Genomic DNA, 17631 nt, shown 5'->3' with positions numbered 1-17631 from the left:
ACAATGGAATACTAAGCTGCTGTAAAAAGGAAGGAGCTTTTACCATTTGCAACAGAATGTATGGACCTGGAGAGCATTATGCTAAGCGAAATAAGCCAGTCGGAGGAAGATAAATATCACATGATCTCATTCATTTGTAGAATATAATGAACAACATAAACTGATAAAAACAGATCCAGAGACACAGAAGCATTGAACAGACCATCAAACCTCAGAAGGAAAGCAGGGAAGCGAAGGTGGGGTGGGATAAGAGATCAACTTGTATGCATGTATACAAGCATAACAAATGGACACAGATAATAGGGGGGTGAGAGCATGTGCTGGGGGGTGGGAGTGGCCAGGGAAAGGTCAATGGAGACATACTAGTATGTAATACTTTAAACAATAAAGAATTTAAATTAAAAAAAAAAAGATGACAAAGTCCTGGAGATGGACAGTGGTGGTGATTACACAATGATGTGAATGTGCTTAATGCCACTGAGTAATATGCTTAAAAGCGGTTACAATGGTAAGTCTTATGTGTATTTTGTCACAATTAAAAAACTTTTTTTAGCCCTAACCGGTTTGGCTCAGTGGATAGAGCGTCGGCCTGCGGACGGAAGGGTCCCAGGTTCAATTCCGGTCAAGGGCATGTACCTTGGTTGCGGACACATCCCCAGTAGGGGGTGTGCAGGAGGCAGCTGATCGATGTTTCTCTCTCATCGATGTTTCTAATTCTCTATCCCTCTCCCTTCCTCTCTGTAAAAAATCAATAAAATATATTTTCTTAAAAAATTTTTTTTAATTAAAAATGTTTATAAATTTTTCTTCCCTTAATTTTAAACCTAGAAATAAATAAGTGCTGGTTGTAACCTACCTCGTTGATTTCCTGAATCAATAAAGGGCCCCATGACTCACAATGTGAAAAACACACTACATAACATGTACAATAAACCTACAGGGATCCACACGGAAACATCTGGAAAGTAGAAGAGAGAAAAGTTGCAAATTAATACCTTCAGGATACCATTTATGTGCACTGCTTAAAAATATAGATTGTAGCCAAAACCGGTTTGGCTCAGTGGATAGAGCATCGGCCTGTGGACTGAAAGGTCCCGGGTTCGATTCCAGTCAAGGGCATGTGCCTGGGTTGCGGGCACATCCCCAGTAGGGAGTGTGTAGGAGGCAACTGATTGATGTTTCTCTCTCATTGATGTTTCTTTTTTTTTTAATATATTTTATTGATTTTTTACAGAGAGAAAGGGAGAGAGATAGAAACATCGATCAGCCGCCTCCTGCACATCCCCAACTGGGGATGTGCCCGCAACCCAGGTACATGCCCTTGACCGGAATCGAACCTGGAACCTTTCAGTCCGCAGGCCGACGCTCTATCCACTGAGCCAAACCGGTTTTGGCTCTCATTGATGTTTCTAACTCTCTATCCCTCTCCCTTTCTCTCTGTAAAAAATCAATAAAATATATTTTTTAAAAAAATGTGGGTGAAATGACTGAGAATCCATAGCATGGAATCCAGCTTGGGATATATACAGTATTGCTGTGACCTACAAATATTCTTGTCCAGGCTTCCTGGCTCACTGAGCAAACTGCAATTCTTCCTTCCTTTCTTTTCTTCCTTTTGATAACAAAATATATATAATATATATTTACCATTTTAACCATTTTTAAGTGGCATTAAGCACATCATTCACAATGTTTTGCAACCATCACCACTATCCATCTCTAGAACTTTGTCATCTTCCCAAACTAAAACTCTGTCCCCATTAAACACTAACTCCCCATCCTCCTCCCCAGCCCCTGGCACCCATCATAACTCTAACTCCTCTAGGGACCTCCTATGAATGGAATAATACAACACATGTCCTTTTGTGACTGGCTTATTTCACTTAGCATAAGGTCTTCCAGGTTCATCCATATTGTCGCATGTCAAAGTTTCCTTCCTTTTTAAGGCTGAAATCCTCTTTCAAAAATAGTGATTGGGTCCAATCAATATGGCTCAGTAGTTGAGCATCAACCTATGAACAAGGGGGTCAGATTTGATTCCTGGTCAGGGCACATGCCCGGGTTGCAGCCTCAATCCCCAGTAGGGGATGTGCAGGAGGCAGCCAATCAATGATTCTCTCTCATCACTGATGTTTCTATCTCTCTCTCTCCCTCTCCCTTCCTCTCTGAAATCAATAAAAATATATACTTTTTAAATGAACCTTTACCATGGACATAGACAATAGGGTGGTGAAGTCCTGGGGTGGAGGCAGGCTGGAGGGGGCCAATGGGGGGGGGGGGTAAGGGACATATGTAATACTTTCAACAATAAAGATTTTTAAAAAATAAAAAGAGCCTAGCCCTAACTGGTTTGGCTCAGTGGATAGAGCATCGGCCTGCGGACTGAAGGGGCCCAGGTTCAATTCCAGTCAAGGGCATGTACCTTGGTTGTGGGCACATCCCCAGTAGGGGGTGTGCAGGAGGCAGCTGATCGATGATTCTCTCTATCCCTCTCCCTTCCTCTCTATAAAAACATCAATAAAATATATTTAAAAAATAAAAATAAAACGAGCCAATAAATAAATAGAAACAAACAAACAAACCAAAACAAACCATGGTGCTGGAAGAGGTCACCCGTCTTCCAGATTCCTTGGTTCCCTGGGCTGTTCCTTGGGATTCACTGAATGCACAGCACTGGGGAGTGCACAGACCACTTCACATCAGTCTTAATTAATATTACCAAAATGTCTCCAGCCCAACTGGTGTTGCTCAGTGTTTGAGCCTTGACCTATGAACCAGGAGGTCACCATTGGATTCCTAGTCAGGGCGCATGCCCAGGTTGCAGCTCCATCTCCAGTGTGTGGGGAGGAGGAAGGGGGGGATGGAGGAGGCAGCTAAGCAATCAAGGATTCTCTCATCATTGATGTCTCTCTCTCTCTCTCTATCCTTCCTCTCTAAAATAAAAACATTTTTAAATATTACACAAATAGTAATAAAAATTCTTCTGTGGAAAAAATTTAAGTGCTATTTTAAATATATAAAATTTAAATACCATTTTAATAAGTAATTGCTAAAATAACATTTTAAATTCGACTTGAAGATGTATAAAAAATGTTTACACCTCTCTTCTTCCCACTGCCCTGAACTAACAAGCACACTCCTTCCATCAGGCCCACTTGCTCGCAGGCAGCGCTGAGGGCAGCCCGGCCGGCCAGCGAGGACCCCACACAGCCAAGATGGCGGCGCCCGTGCGGCGGTCCCGCAACCTGCTCGGGCTGGCGACAACACTGGGCCCAGGCTTCCGTACCTACCGGGCGCCCCCGCCCCCGCGCCGCTCGCCTGGGCCCTGGTGGCCGGACCCGGATGACCTACTGACCCCGCCCTGGCAGCTGGGGCCGCGCCACGCGGCCAAGCAGTTCGCGCGGCACGGCGCAGCCTCCGGGGTGGACCCCGGGTCGCTGTGGCCGTCGCAGGAGCAGCTGCGCGAGCTGGAGGCTGAGGAGAGCGAGTGGCACCCGAGCCTGGCGGCCATGCAGGAGTCACTGCGGGTGCGGCAGCTGGCCGAGGAGCAGAAGCGTAAGGCCAGGTGCGTGCGTGCCGTCGGGGCTGCGGTCGCGCCCTTCGCGGCCCAATGCGTGAATTGTACCCCAACGGGCGGTTATCGTGGGGTTTGTGTTGCTGTAGATTTACGTGCTGCTAAGCAGACTTCTGGGTAACTGTTCAAGCGCCTACTGTGTGCAAGGCCTGTCCCAGGTGCGGAGGACACAGCAGGGAACAAAGCATTTCAGATGGCAACAGAGCCATTAGGAAGATAAAATTTGGTGAAGAGTGCACTCGGAGGGCGGCTTTGGTTTGGGACTCACACCCGATGTGTAAGCAGAGACCTGAATGACCGCAGAAGGAAATGTTCTGGGTGGAGGGAACAGCTAAGGCCCTGAGGTAGGAACGTGCTTTCGGGAACAGCCAGGCCCTCACTGGAAAGTGATGAGGTCTGGAATCAAGAGCAGAGGTCGGACTCCTAAGCAGGTCTAAAGGATTAGACTTAACCAAAGTATGGAGGCAAGACCAAGGGCATCAGGGTTGTGCCACTTCCTAGAGTGAGGAGCCAGCCAAAGCAGGCAAGGTTGGGGAGCAGGCCATTTGTGTCTTCAGTGTTTAATGTTCTTATTTGCACAACAGCTCTAAGAGGAAGGGGGACCACCCTCATTAGAAATGAGGAAACTGAGGCCTGGGAGATGGAGTCACCAGTCCAGTCACCCAGGCAGTTAACAGTGGAAATGGGATGGGAACCTCTCTCCTATCTCTGCCCCACCCCAGCTAGATAATTAGAAATGTGAGGCTTTAGTTCTTCCTGCCTCACATTTCTAATCCTTAAAATGGGGCTATAACTGGCACTTACAAACTTAGGATTGGATGGAAAGATCCAGTCCATTTCTTGCCTTATGCTTTGCCTAGAACTGGGCCTGGCTTACAGGAGGTGGTCAGTGATGTCCCTGGGAATGGCCTGGCATGGTGTGTGAAACAGAGGGCTCACTAGACAGCTCGTGAAATGTTAACTTGGGGTCTGCTCCTGGGGGTTACTGGGGCTTGGCCCTCTCATGCTCTAGTCTAGGTGATACATACATTAGTTAATCTCTACTGCCTGTTCACTAGATAATGCTCAAGATAAATCGTCCCAGTTTTTCATCTCCATGGAGGAGTTGAGAAGCAACATGTGGGCACACTTGAGGGTGGGATGAGGGTAGATGTGTGCTGCTCTGGTTGGGTGTCACTTTCCTCACCTCTCACCCTCCTTCCCCTACAGGGAGCAGCTCATTGCGGAGAGCATGGCCAAGATGCCACAGATGATTGAGAACTGGCGGCGGCGGCAGCAGGAGCGCAGGGAGAAGGAGAAGGCAGACAAGGAGCGGCGAGCCAGGCTGCAGGCCGAAGCCCAGGAGCGCCTGGGCTACCACGTGGACCCAAGGAGCACCCGTTTCCAGGAGCTGCTGCAGGACCTGGAGAAGCAGCAGCGCAAGCGCCTCAAGGAGGAAAAACAAAGACAGAAGAAGGAGGCAAGAATTGCTGCAATGGCCGCCACTGCAGACCAGGACCCAGCAGACTCCATGGCACCTAGCTCCTGAGCTTTTCTTCCTCAATAAAACCTGCTGCCCAACAGCCTCACTCTTGGAGAGCTGTGTCCTCTCTCAGTGTACCCCTCCCCAATATCTGAGGCCAGGGAATCCCCATCCTTCCCTGGGGCTGCTCACTGGGGGACTCTAGACCATGTTTCAGGAGAGAACAGGGGATGCAATGAGGAACTAATGTAGGAGCAGATGGCAGAGGAGAAGGCTTCTGTTTACTAACATTAATCTCCAGTAATTACCAGGGGGGAAATTTAGCCAAAACAGAGTGGTGATGAAGGGGGGTGGGGATAGGAAGAAACAAGCCCTTTCAAGACCAAGATGTGACTGGGGCCCACTGCAGGGAATGAGACAGCTTCTGAGGGAGAATACACTGGGAGCCCCAATCTGCACAGGCTGACAGGCCTCTGTCCCTTCTTGGCATTCCCACATTTCCTGTGCCCAACTAACCCCCAGAGCCAGACAAGCTGGAGTGGAAAGCCCCAGCAGGCACAGACCACAGATGGGCTTTTAAAACTTTATTCACTTCAAAACCTTTATCAGAGACAGGGTTCTGTTCTGGGGTGGCCTTGACCTCCAGAGCGGCTCTGACATTACCCCTTCCCCAGACAGAAGCCTGGCCGCTTCCTCCCATTGAAGTGATGCAGGCTGGAGGCCAAGGCCAGAATGTGCTCACCCCAGATGGGAAGATTTGGGCCATTCCAACAGAAGATCAAAGTTTGGGGCTCCAGCTTCCCCTTCCCCTTCCAGGGTAAGGGGGTCTTAAGGGCTCTTTGGGGGATGGGGAAGCAAGCAGCCGCTTCTCCATCTGGCTGCAGGGAGCTGGGACAGAGGCCAAGAGGGGCCCATCTGTCACTTCCAGTCCTGCCAGCTCCTCGGAGCAGGAGCAGGCTGAGCTAAGGCAGGGGATGGGGGGACAGCTGTCTAGCCCAGGTCATCTCAGGCTAAGATGGGAATAGGAGCCACTTCAGGAGGCTGGGAAGTTGGGTTGTTGTTTTTTTAAGATTTTTTACTTTTTTCCACTTCTTAAATAAACATGAATATATATATATTTTTTCTTTTATAAAACTTTTGTAGATTTGGGGGTAGGGTGGGGCAGTAGGCAGCCTGGCTTCCTGGCATCACTCATCATCAAAGTTCTGACTCAGGAGGAAGTTGGCAGCCAAGTTCTCGTTTTTTTCACAGGCGAAGTAGGCCTGGATCACCAGGCTCTCTGGGAAGCCCAAGGCCTTCAACTGTGGGAAGATGGGCAGGTATGAGCAGGGGGTGGGGGGGCCTGCCCACCAGCAGGGTTACCCCTCAGCCAGGCCTCTTACCCTCTCTATAGCTTCCTTCTCCTGTGGCGTCACCTGGATGTAGTTCATCTGTGGGGCCTCCTCGCCTATGGCACCCACCTCACCCTCAATGTCAGAGATGTCCGCCAGCTCCCCAGCGGGCTCGTTCAGCATCTGGATGAACTGCTCCTGGTGCCGGCTGATTTGCTGTGTGACAGAGGGCAGGGGATGACAACCCAAGGCCTTTGGCCCACCTCCCCAAGTGTATTATCATAGCCCTTGTTTTTCAATCACTTAGTAAAGTATGTTGAAGGTCCCTATTCTAGCCAAATAGCAACAGTGGTGAACAGACCCTGCCCTGGTGGAGCTGATGTTCCAGGGTGGTGAGATAGGCCATAAACAAGCAAACAGATAATTATTTACAATGTAAATATTGGGCCTGGCATACAGTAGGGCAGACACTGGGCTAGGAAAGTCATTTTGGGCCAGGAGAGAAGGAAGTTTCCCCCAGGCAGAACATGTTGCAAGTGCAAAAGCCAAAGGGTGGGGAGGCATTTGACAAGTCCCAGAAACAAGATCCATTTGGCTAAACCAAGTAAACAAGAAAGAGGAGAGGGAAGAATAGAAAATGAGATCAGAGAGGAAAGCAGGGACCAGACTTGCTTTCTTCTAGACCTTGTAGTGTAATGGGATACCACAGTGGTGGTGGGTAAATCTGTGTACCTTTTAAAAACATAAATGCATCTGGATATTGCCTATCTAGGGGTTCTGATAAAACTCTGTCAACTTTTATGTACATCTGACAATTTTCATTTGAATGGAGAAAGTGCTTTTTCGAGACTCTGGCTCCTAATGGAGAATGGACTGTGAGGGCTGTGCAGAAAGCGGCCTGGCCACCAGGCAACCAGGCGGGAGGTGAAATACCAGCTACCGAACTAGAGTGCAAGGCTGGACTGACTGAGATGTTCAGGAAGTGGAGCAGACATGCCAGGTGACAGACGACCCCAGAAGGCCCCCAGGCTGGTCCGTGTGGGGACAGAAAGGGATGGGAAGAGGGTCTGTTCTGAAAACTTAACACATCTGGAGAGCACTTTCATGGAGGCATTAAGTCAGCCATGGAAAAGCGTGGCATCCAGAGGTCTGGCCTGGTTACACAGATTTGGGGGTCACCACAGACCGAAGGCCCCAGGAGGATGCATGGGGAAGACTGAGTGCAGATAAAGAACAGATGTGCAGCCTGGGCTCTCCAACAGCTGGAGGAGGTGAGCAGGAGGAGCCAGCATAAGACAGAAGTGGAGGGAGAAGCAGCAGAGGACTGGTCCTGAACTGGGAGAGGCAGGCATTCATGGAGGACCCAGAGCAAACTAGGGCACAGTGGTCCTGGGTGCTGCAATGAAACCTTACTGACATGACATGTATGAAGCACCAGCTGTATGTGCAGCTAAGACACAGTCAGAGTCACAAGACCCAGAAGACAGAGCACAGGAGCAGAAGCTGGAGGCAGGCACTCCACCAGCTGCCTGCTGCTCCAAGCCTCTGGGGTCTTCTTCCATGAGGGCAATGATGACAGTACCCACACCCTCACATGGTGATTGGGAGGATTATATAAAACAGGTCAAAGGGAGCACCAAGGGACCACTGTTAGTCCAATTTTCCAAGTATAGAGGAATGCCTACATAGGCACTGGACCAGGCTCGTTCTTTCGGGCTTTGGGTCCCACAGGGAGGGGAGGTGTTGGCCACACTGGCTCCCTCTGAGCCCCCAGGGCCGCACCTGCAGAAGCTGTGGGTTTTCCTGGCCCAGCTGCTGAAGCAGGGCAGGCAGCAGCGCCGGGTTCTGCTGAATCACCTGCCGCATATTCTGGAACTGGGGCTGGTCCCGCAGGAACTCCAGGGGGTTCTCTCCCGCTGGCAGGAAAGAGGCACGTAGTCAGACCCCAGGCTGGGCTCCCAGAAGCATGGGGTTTGGGTAGGGAGAAGTCTGATGCCTTGACAGCAGACACCCCACATGCACACCTTCCAACTCACTCACCTGGTTCTGTGGACGTCTGCTCAGACACTTGGCTCTCCTGGACAGAACCATGTTCTGGCTCGGGACTCCCAGGAATTCCCTGTCAGGGGTCCTATTTAGTTCTAAAGCACAGAACACCCGCTGCCTCCCTCCTGCACGCTCAGCCCTGGCAGGAGATAGGTGAGGCCCACCCATCCACTCATGTCCAGCCTTTTGTAGAAAGCCTTTCCTGGCTGTTACCACAACCCAAAGGCTTTTGGGGGCAGGTTTTGCCTCCCCGACCACCCATCAGGGCACTGAAGCCCATGTACTCCGCAGAAGCCTCCCCAGGAGGCTGTACCCCCACCTCACCGTGAGCAGATACTCCACGGCTCGGTGGGGGTTGTTGTAGCTGGCTCTCAGGGCGGCCACGACCCGTTCCCGCTCATAGCCCATGGACATGATCTCCGTCAGCATCGTCTCATATTCAGAGCCAGTCACTGTGGAGGGAGCAGTGAGGTCTGGGTCACCAGGGAAAGGGAAGGAGAGCTCCCAGACCCTCCCAAACCCACACAAGACCCAACTGATGGCTGGAACACCCAGTCACTTCTGCCCCAGGGACTGCCCACCCACCTAGCGTGGAGGCTGCATCTTCCTCTCTCCCGCTGCTACCTGAAGAAGGAACAGAGCTGCAAATTCAAGAGAGAGAAATCGGACCCTGGCTTCTGGAGGCCTGCCCTCCCCCTGTGTGCGTTAAGACCACATATTTGGGCAATGGAATGTGCTGGGAGGACAGGGCCCAAGTTGGGACTGCTGCTCCCTGCCTTACCCTGACACAGACTCCGGGGATGCCGTGGGGACTGATTCCTCCGATGGACTCCTGTCTTCTCTGACGGTAGGTGGGGTATGGGACATGCCTGAGGCGGGGGCCAGCGGGAAGGATGTGGAGGACTCAGGGGCAGCAGTGGATGAGGCCTCTGGGGGTACTGAGGTGCCTGAGCTGTTTTTGGCCTGTCATACCCAGAAAAAGGGAGCAAGCATCAGTATCCCTATCAAGCCTCACCATCCAGTCACATCCAGGCCCCACCCTATTCACAGCTAATCTCTCATGGGCACACAGGCTCTAGCCAGCTCCCCAGCTAATCCATGTGATCCTCACAACCAGCATATTTCACCCACCTTGGTCACCATGACAACTACAAAGTTCTTCTCATCTATGCGATAGTCTCTGATGGGGACATCATCACTCAGGATCTTGCCAGCATAGATGAGTTTCTGTCCAGCCACAGGAAAGGCATCACGACCCTTTTCAGCTTCTATCTTCTCCTTTAGCACCTTCACCTGTAGGAAGGGATGCAGTCATTGCAAATCGCAAGATTCTCTCTTCTCTTCTAGGTTGGGGAGAAGAGGCTGAAAGCCCTGATGACAAAGCTAAGATTCATAGTCAAGTATGTTAGATTTGAGTTACTTGATCATTCCAACATTCAACCGAGTATTGACAGAACACTTATAATGCGCCAGGTGCTGTTTCAGACACTGAAGACACAGCAGGAAACAAAACACAAGGCCCTGTTCTCATAGAGATGTCACTCATGTGGGGAAGAGAAAAAACAAATATGTATTTCAGATGATGAAAAGTGTGGTGAAAAACAAAACAATTTGGGGAGTTAAGAGGGTTCCTCATTCCACACTGCAGACAGTGCTCAGTTCTTACTGAGAGCCTAAGTTAACAGGGCTATCGTAAATGCGTATGTGCCACATTTTTAGAGCCTCACAATATTTCATATTTAAGAAAATGGAGGCACAGAGAGGTTAAGTAATTTCGCCCAAAGTCAAAGAGTTGAGCAGGTCAAAACAAAAAACAAAACAAAAAAAACCTGTGTGTTTCCTTTTCTGCAAAAAATGGATGTCAATGTCTCCTTCATGGGGTGGTTGTGCAGAAAGTGCCAAATACATAAACAGTCCATATGTTTGTTGGGTCCTAAATTCCCTTTTCAGCTAAAAAAGGCAGAATAGTTAGACTGTGGGCTCTGACATAAGGCAGAACCGAATTTGAATCCTAGCTCTGCCATACTTGCTGTATAAGGCTATGGCCAAGTTCCTTAGGGTTTCTAGATCTGTAAAGTGAGGAGTCAAGAGTCCCCAAATGACAGGCCTGTTTTGCAGATTTAGTAAGATAATAACAGTAAAAACTCAGCGACCAGCAAAGAACAAACGGCCAACAAGGACCATTGAAACTCAGGCCACTTATAATCATTATCATCATCGTGGCCGTCATCAGTGGGCATCTACTGGCCGCTACTCCCAGATTCGGCCACCAACGTCCCGAGGAGACGCCTGCAAAGCTGAGAGCTCAGAGCCCCCGTCCCGGGGCGCGCAGCCCGGCCGGGCATCCGAGCCGGTCTCCCGCGCCCCGCGAGAGCGCTGACATTAGACCCGGGGCCTGGCAGGCGCCCCGGGGGTGGAGCCTGGTCCGGAGACCGGACCGTGAGCGCCGTCCCAGCCACCAGGGGCTAGGCGGGAGACCATTAGGGGAAGGGAGGCGGAGTGGTCCGGGAAAGTCAGGCAGGTTGGGAGGAGTGAACCGGGACCGGACCGCGCCATCCTCCAGCCCTCCCGCCGGGATCTCTGCCTCCCCGCCCCCATACCACCCTCCGAACCCGTCACTCCCATCCCAGGCTCCAGCCTGGCTCGCACCGTCTCGTCAGGCTCCATGCGGATCTTAAAAGTCTGCTGCTGCAGCGTCTTGAGCGTGATGGTGACGGCCATGGCGGGGCCCGAGCGACGCGGCGGCCCCGGGACCCTCACACAACATGCAACTCACGCCGCCGCCATCTTAGTGCCCAGCCGCACCGCTTGCCGACCGCTTCCGGGGCAGGCGCTGCGCGCGCCGACAATCAGAGCACGGGACCGGCGCGCGCGCGCTCTTCCCCTTCTCGTCTCCCCTCCCCCCACCCCCCCACCTTGGGCTTTCTTGGGCATGCGTATGAGAGGCCCTTTCGGGTCAGGCATGCGCACACTAAATTCTGCGCTGCTGGAGAGAGGGATGCTCCTGGCTGAGCAGGCCTGTCACGTGGCTTCCTGCGAGTGACGCCATGACCGTTAGCAGTGACGTCATGCGGCCACAAAATGGCTCCAGCGCCCCTACGTTCATCCTTAAGAGTTTATGACATTGAACAAAAATGTCCATGAGCTTGTTATAGATACTTGTATTTCTCCATAGATAGTCTTCATCGTTTTTGCACTTTCCAATTTAGTTTTATTCTGGTCTGGCCACCCTGACAGGAACCCCATCGGGCCCTGAAAGTAGAACTTAAGACAGGAAAGGATACTTGAAAGGTCACCAATTAAACAAGTGAAAATATTTTTTTTTAAATGCATTTGGCTGTGGAAGCAGAGCCATTTTGTGGCCTCATTCATTCATTCCTGAGAGCTGAATTTTTTGTAATGCCCCTATACTTTAAGTTTCTGGGTCTCCCGTATCTGTTGCCCCTTTCCCAACCACTTTGCCCACCCCCCTTATCCCCAGTCTGACCCCAAAAGTATTTAAGCAAGATATTAAGTTTCAAGGCCCCTTACACTGAATTCAGAAGTCTCTCCATAAACTTGCCCTGGACATACCAATCCTGGAGGCGTCCCAAAGGACTGGGGCTCAGCCCCAGGACACAGGAGGAAAACCTGGAGGCCAACCCAAAGAACAAAGATGAAGGGTTGGGTATTTGGGGGGAATGGATGGAAATGAAGCTGTTTAATCTCCCATTTGACTTCCCTTTGTACCTGTTCTTCTCATGGTTCCCATGTAAGCACTCACCCAAGCCTGGAACCAGGCAGTCACCCAACCTTACTCACTCACTGCCCAACTGTAACCGGGTCCTGCAGCTTCTCCCTTTACTACGCAACCTGAGCCTAGAAGCTTCCACAAAGCAGGCCAGGACTTCAGTGGCAGCCTTGTGAACCCCAGCAGAGCAGGCCTAGGCCAGCCTCAGGAGCCCAGACCCTCCTCTGTCACCATCTATGCAACAGCTCAACCTCTTTCCCTTCAAGTTTAAACCCAGCTTGCCCACTAAATACCTCCTCTGAACCGTGATTGTAACAGGAATAGCTTTTATCACTATTCAATTGTTCTATGTAGTCTTGCCCCATAATAGGTAAAAAGTACATAAAGTTGTTAATATAGATGGTATAAGATAGTATGTAAGGTGTGGGTTTAAATCCCTGTCCCACCTCTAATATTCTGTACTGGTCTCCTCATCAAACTGAACTGGTACTAGAATAAAAACTCACCAGTTTGGTGCAAGGACTCATCGAGTTGTGAGTTAATACCTGCAGTATCTGTAATGGCACTTAGTCCCCCTTCTCCCAGTGCTTTGTGGGGGCTAAACAAAGACCCCTGTAACTTTATGGGACATCCAGCTGTTTTAGTGGCTGAAAAATCAACCTTATTAAGTCACCCACTAAGAAAAGGCCACCTTCAGTTCCCTGATGTCTGTCTTCTCCCAGAAGGAGACACAGGAGGAAGACACAAAACTTAATTTAATAGAAATTTTGTTTGTAGTTCTTACATTCTCAGTGTGAGCTGAGCTAGAACCCACTGCCCCACCAAGTGGCCCAGTAATGGAGGCAGAGGAGAAAGGGAGCTGGTGGGGGTATCAGAGCTCAGCCCTAGGAGCCCCAATCTTCCTCAGTGCTGGGGGGCTGAGGGGTCCATCCTCTTCTCCTGCCCCCCTCTGGGCTCCAGGAAGGAGAACAGATGAAATATTGGCCCTGGGGCTACTCAACACCCCACATGCCCCAAGGCTGGAAGGGGAACTATGGGATCTAAAGGGGAGAAGGGGACAGAAGGCAAAGATGTCAAAAAAGATGGGGCCAAAGGAGAATCAAAGACAAAACACCAATAAAAAAAAAGGGGGGGGGGCGGGAACAATACCAAAATCTACCCCAAATTGGAACCCGCCTGGAAAAAAGGAAAGTTCTCCAGTCTCATAGAGACATTATTTGGCGCGGCCAGCTCTGTGACGGGAGCGCTCAGGCCTCAGTCCAGCCCTGGAAGCGATGGTGTGGCCCCTACAGCTCATCCTTGGCCTGGCCAGCACCATCTTCCTCTTCATCCTCTTCTTTATCATCCTCATCCTCCTCATCTTCATCTTTGTCCTCGTCGTCGTCCTTGTCTGCCTCCTCCTCCTCCTTGCGCTTCTTGTCCTCCTCCTCCTCCTTCAGTCTCTGCTCCTCATCCTGCTTGTCCTTCATTTGCTTTTCTGCTGCCTGCATGCAGATCACACACTCAAGGCCTGGCCCCCACCTGCCTGCCCTGCCCACCCCTTGACCCAGGAGTGGACACTTGTCCCACCTTTGTGACTCCCCACGTCTCGTTGCCAAACTCTTCGGCATATGCTTCATCATTGGTGATGAGGAAGTTGTCAAAGATGGTACCAGACTTGACCTGGGGAGAAGGATGATGGATGGAAGGATGGTCAGAGTGGGGACACTCCATGGCCCTGGCCTCAGGTTCCATAACCACTGCACGTTGCCACAGCCTAACATTGTGATTAAAAAACAAGCTGATTGGGTTCAAAACCCCGCTCTGCCATTTCCCACCTATTTGATCTTGGACTGGTGAATTCTCTGCACGTTAGTATCTTCATCTATATAACGGGGTCTCACCCCCTTGTGCATATTATTTTTCTAGTACCTACTATGTGTCAGGTTCTAGGCACAGAAGGGGTACATCATTGAACAAAAAGAAAAAATGTGGTCTCTCTGAAGCTAATATTTTAATGGGACTATCTAACCACCTTTTAGGTCATTGAGGCAGTTAATGAGTTGGTTTAGATAAAGTTTCTTGAAGAAGTGCCCAGCACAAAGTATACAGAACCTCAAAGAGGTGTGTATGTGTGTATGGGTGGGGGTGGGGGGGGTGCTGTGATAGAGATAGACCAGGAAATTCTTCAGAAAAAGCACCATTTTAGGCTCATACCTGCCTAGGATTGAATCCCACCCTTGTCCCTTTCCTCCTGGGGGATCCTGAGCACTTGAGGTCCCCTAGGGATCCTCCTGTTCCCTCCACATCGCACCTGCCAGAGGTCGAGGCCCAGAACAGCGAAGTTCTCATAAGCATAGATACTGCTATCAGGAGAATACTCGGGGTTGTCGATCTCTGGATGAATCCAAGTGCCCTTGTAATCCGGGTTGTCGATCTGCCGGGGCTTCCACTCGCCCTGCGGAAGGAGAAGGAAACTGGAAGGTGAGTGGAAGTCAGTGTGCTCCCCACTATGTACCCGCTCTGCTTGGAGCCCCAAGACCACCTTGTATTCTGGGTTCTGAATCACTGGTGGTTCCCACTCTCCATCCATCTCTTCATCCCAGTCCTCAGGCTTCTTAGCATCGGGGTCAGGGATGTGCTCGGGCTTGTCCCAGTCCTAAAAGTACATGAGGAGGTCAGCGCCGTCCCAGCTCTCCACCACCCCTCCATGGTGGGAAGGCCCTGCCCAAGCACCAACCTCAGGTTTGGAGTCTGTGGGGTCATCAATCTTGGCCCGCTCATCCCAGTCTTCAGGCTTTGAAGCATCAGGATCCTTTATCTTCTTGGGTGGCAGGAAGTCCCAATCATCCTCCAGAGAGCCAGACTCCACCTGGCTGTTGTCAATTTTTACCTCGTAGGTGTTATCGGGCCGTACAATCAGAGTATACAGGTGTGTGAATTCATCGTCCTGAAGAAGGCAGGAGATGAGTGGCCCTGCCCCCTGGACTGGCCTCTGAGCCTACCCCAGGCAGCCATTTGATACCACCCCCAGGCACACCTTGCAACGGATGTCCTTGTTGATGAGCACGTTCTTGCCCTTGTAGTTGAAGATAACGTGAACCTTCTTGGTCCCAGGGCCACAGATGTCAGGGCCTAGGTGAGAAGCAGGTCCAGTTAAGGGTCAGAGGTGGCCCACCATTGCCAGGCCTCCCACCCCAATTTACAAAAGGAAAGCTTGACTCTTAAACTCAGGTCTATTAAGACTCAAAGTATTCAGACCTTAACTATCTCTAAGGGACAATGAATGGAGTATTGAAAAAAATAAAAATAAAACATCCACTCTCTAGAACTCAGTCTTCTCACTTGTAAAATTGGAAAACACCTACATAAGATCTCACAAATTAACAGCCTTAGATCAACAATAACAATGCAACAATTTGCTGCTGTAACTATCCCCTCAGTCTCCTCTTCAAAGGAAAGTCTGACAAGGTATTCCTAGGCTCTGAAGACCACTTTTCGTGGGCTACAAGGAACTCATGGATGGGTCTGTCTCCCTCTAATCAGAGGTCAGCAACAGGGCGGGGCCCCTCACCAAACATGATGTTGTATTCAGAGTCTCCATGCATGTCAGTCTGGTCCAGACTATCTGGAAATAGCTTCACATAGCCGCCCCCGCAGTCGATGTTCTGCTCATGTTTCACAGTAAACTGCACCACCAACGTCTGGTCCTTGTTGCTGAAAGGCTCAAATCTGGCAGACAAGGCGTAAAAGCGGGCATCCTGGCTCGTCTGCAGCCCTAGCAGAGGACAGTAGTGAGGTCACAGCTGGCCCCAACCCAGGGACCCTAAGAATCAAAGATACAGACAGCCATTCCCCTTCCTCTGCCTGCCCGGCTCCTGCGGATACCCTGGCCGTCAGTGACGAGGGTTTCCTCCAGGAAGTCCTCCTGAATCTCAACACCCGGCTCCAGGCTCTTACCTTTATCCTTGTCCTGGTCACCGTAGAACTTGCCGGCACTGAGGACGAATTTGCCAAAATCCGACTTGTGTTTGGATTCGGTCCAGCGGTCGGTCCACCCGTCTACAGTATCAGAGGGGCAGGGTCAGTGTGGCTGCGCTGATTCCTCCCCGCCCCCCATCCGCCCTCCGCGGCCGCCCAAACACATCTACCAGGAGCCACAAACGGCTGCAGGCAAGGGAGGAAATCCCCCGAGTGCCCGACCCCAACCTTCAGTTTGACACCTCCTGTAGCTTAAGGTATCTTCGGACGAACCCTAACTCCCGCCGCGGGAGGCCGCTGCGCCCTCCATGCTCCCCAGGGACGCGGGAAAGAAGTGTCGCCTGCGGCTCTAGTCCCCGAGGCCACCGTGTTGGCCCTCTGAGCAGTAATTACAGGCGACAACGCAGATCTGGGCTGGGGGGCCGGTCGCGTCGTCGGAGCGGCCTCGAGGCGGGGCCAGGCGTTACCTCCGTCCAAAAACTGCTCCTTGAAGTAGACGACGGGTTCGGCAGCGACCAGGCCAAGAAGGCCGAGCAGCAGCGGCACAGGTAGCAGCATGGCGGGCCGAGGGGGCGGCGGCGCGCAGCGGGCCCTTTAAGTCAGCTCTCCAAAAGCAGCTCTGCAGCAGGGACGGACGCTGCCGCTGGCCGTACGTTTTTATACACGACCGCCCTTCAAACCAACATGGCCCGACCTCTTAGCCCGCCCCTCGTGCCTTTTCATTGGTTAGACGCCACGGTTCTGACTTTCCATTGGGCCCTCCTCAGCTCAGCAGGTTAGGCTGTGCCTCGGAACGCTGGGATCCCAGATGGCCGATTTCTATTGGCCGCACCACTGGCCAATGAGGGTCGACCACGCGTTGTGGGGGACGCCCACCGGTGGGGTAGGGGCCTCCAGCCCCTCTGACCAGGTCATGTGACCAGACCTGGGTCCAACCCCGCCCTCGCTCGCGCGCTTAGCTCAGGATCCGGGCGTTTAAAGAACCAGCGCGCGCGAGAGAGCAGGTGTCATCCCGCAGGATTAGGACCCTGCTCCAGCCTTCCCTCCTCCTATCCCCTCTGCAGGGAGGTGTGAGCAGGGTTTTGTATCCTGCATTTGGAGAACGCCCGATACGAGGCGCCGTCTCTCTCTGCCTCTGTCCTTCTCCCACCGCACCCATTGCTCCTCCCCCAGGATGAAGCAGAGGCCACCTAGCGCGTGGGCTCTGGGTCCTCACTTCACACCCCACCCCGGCGCCGCAGTCCTGCAGGCCAGCAGAGAGAATTCTAGCTCTCCCCTCTGTGCGGTCCCTAGCGCCTGGCAGCCCGGACGACGGCTGCCGTGTGACCTGGCGCAAGCCCCTTAGCCTTCCTAAAGTCACAGGAGAACCAGGAAGAGCGACCCTGGGCAGGTGCTGCCCAGAAGAAATGCTTTCAAAGCTTTTAGGATATCCTGGGGCAGGGAAGGAAGCCCAGAAGGCTTGAAGATGTGACTATAGGCTGTGATTCCTAGGGCCCGGTAAGGTTGTTACCCGAATTGCAGCCTGCCT

At 51.7% G+C, this 17631-nt stretch overlaps 3 protein-coding genes across 3 annotated transcripts; 1 reads left to right on the top strand and 2 right to left on the bottom strand.

The window, feature by feature from the left end:
• The first annotated feature begins 3184 nt into the window (after positions 1–3184).
• On the top strand, positions 3185–5142 carry GADD45GIP1 (GADD45G interacting protein 1). The gene is made up of 2 exons (XM_059696543.1): positions 3185–3565; positions 4784–5142. The coding sequence occupies exons 1-2, from the start codon at positions 3216–3218 to the stop codon at positions 5100–5102; spliced, it is 669 nt and encodes a 222-aa protein (XP_059552526.1). The 5' UTR covers positions 3185–3215; the 3' UTR covers positions 5103–5142.
• Positions 5143–5605: 463 nt separating this feature from the next.
• RAD23A (RAD23 homolog A, nucleotide excision repair protein) lies at positions 5606–11244 on the bottom strand. The gene is made up of 9 exons (XM_059696542.1): positions 11063–11244; positions 9545–9706; positions 9195–9376; positions 8999–9054; positions 8738–8865; positions 8408–8486; positions 8150–8283; positions 6419–6583; positions 5606–6337 (listed from the first exon to the last, which is right to left on the bottom strand). Exons 1-9 carry the CDS (start codon positions 11132–11134, stop codon positions 6224–6226), a joined length of 1092 nt encoding a protein of 363 aa, XP_059552525.1. The 5' UTR covers positions 11135–11244; the 3' UTR covers positions 5606–6223.
• A 1636-nt stretch (positions 11245–12880) lies between these two features.
• Positions 12881–16747, bottom strand: CALR (calreticulin). Its single transcript, XM_059696541.1, has 9 exons — positions 16571–16747; positions 16083–16184; positions 15697–15900; positions 15163–15257; positions 14863–15072; positions 14668–14781; positions 14437–14580; positions 13713–13805; positions 12881–13627 (listed from the first exon to the last, which is right to left on the bottom strand). Exons 1-9 carry the CDS (start codon positions 16659–16661, stop codon positions 13430–13432), a joined length of 1251 nt encoding a protein of 416 aa, XP_059552524.1. The 5' UTR covers positions 16662–16747; the 3' UTR covers positions 12881–13429.
• Positions 16748–17631: the final 884 nt, after the last annotated feature.

Source organism: Myotis daubentonii, chromosome 5 (genome assembly GCF_963259705.1).
Source record: "Myotis daubentonii chromosome 5, mMyoDau2.1, whole genome shotgun sequence".
Lineage (NCBI taxonomy): Eukaryota > Metazoa > Chordata > Mammalia > Chiroptera > Vespertilionidae > Myotis > Myotis daubentonii.
This window is presented reverse-complemented; position numbering and strand designations above follow the sequence as displayed.

Excerpts from the sequence above, each read along its gene's own strand:
- GADD45GIP1 (XM_059696543.1), top strand. The coding sequence starts at position 3,216 with ATGGCGGCGCCCGTGCGGCGGTCCCGCAACCTGCTCGGGCTGGCGACA. Across the intron at positions 3,566-4,783 it reads GAGCAGAAGCGTAAGGCCAG|GGAGCAGCTCATTGCGGAGA; the intron begins GTGCGTGCGTGC and ends CTTCCCCTACAG.
- RAD23A (XM_059696542.1), bottom strand. The coding sequence starts at position 11,134 with ATGGCCGTCACCATCACGCTCAAGACGCTGCAGCAGCAGACTTTTAAG. Across the intron at positions 9,377-9,544 it reads TAGTTGTCATGGTGACCAAG|GCCAAAAACAGCTCAGGCAC; the intron begins GTGGGTGAAATA and ends TGGGTATGACAG. Across the intron at positions 8,866-8,998 it reads AGATGCAGCCTCCACGCTAG|TGACTGGCTCTGAATATGAG; the intron begins GTGGGTGGGCAG and ends CTCCCTCCACAG.
- CALR (XM_059696541.1), bottom strand. The coding sequence starts at position 16,661 with ATGCTGCTACCTGTGCCGCTGCTGCTCGGCCTTCTTGGCCTGGTCGCT. Across the intron at positions 15,901-16,082 it reads TGACCAGGACAAGGATAAAG|GGCTGCAGACGAGCCAGGAT; the intron begins GTAAGAGCCTGG and ends GTCCTCTGCTAG. Across the intron at positions 14,782-14,862 it reads CCACAGACTCCAAACCTGAG|GACTGGGACAAGCCCGAGCA; the intron begins GTTGGTGCTTGG and ends ATGTACTTTTAG.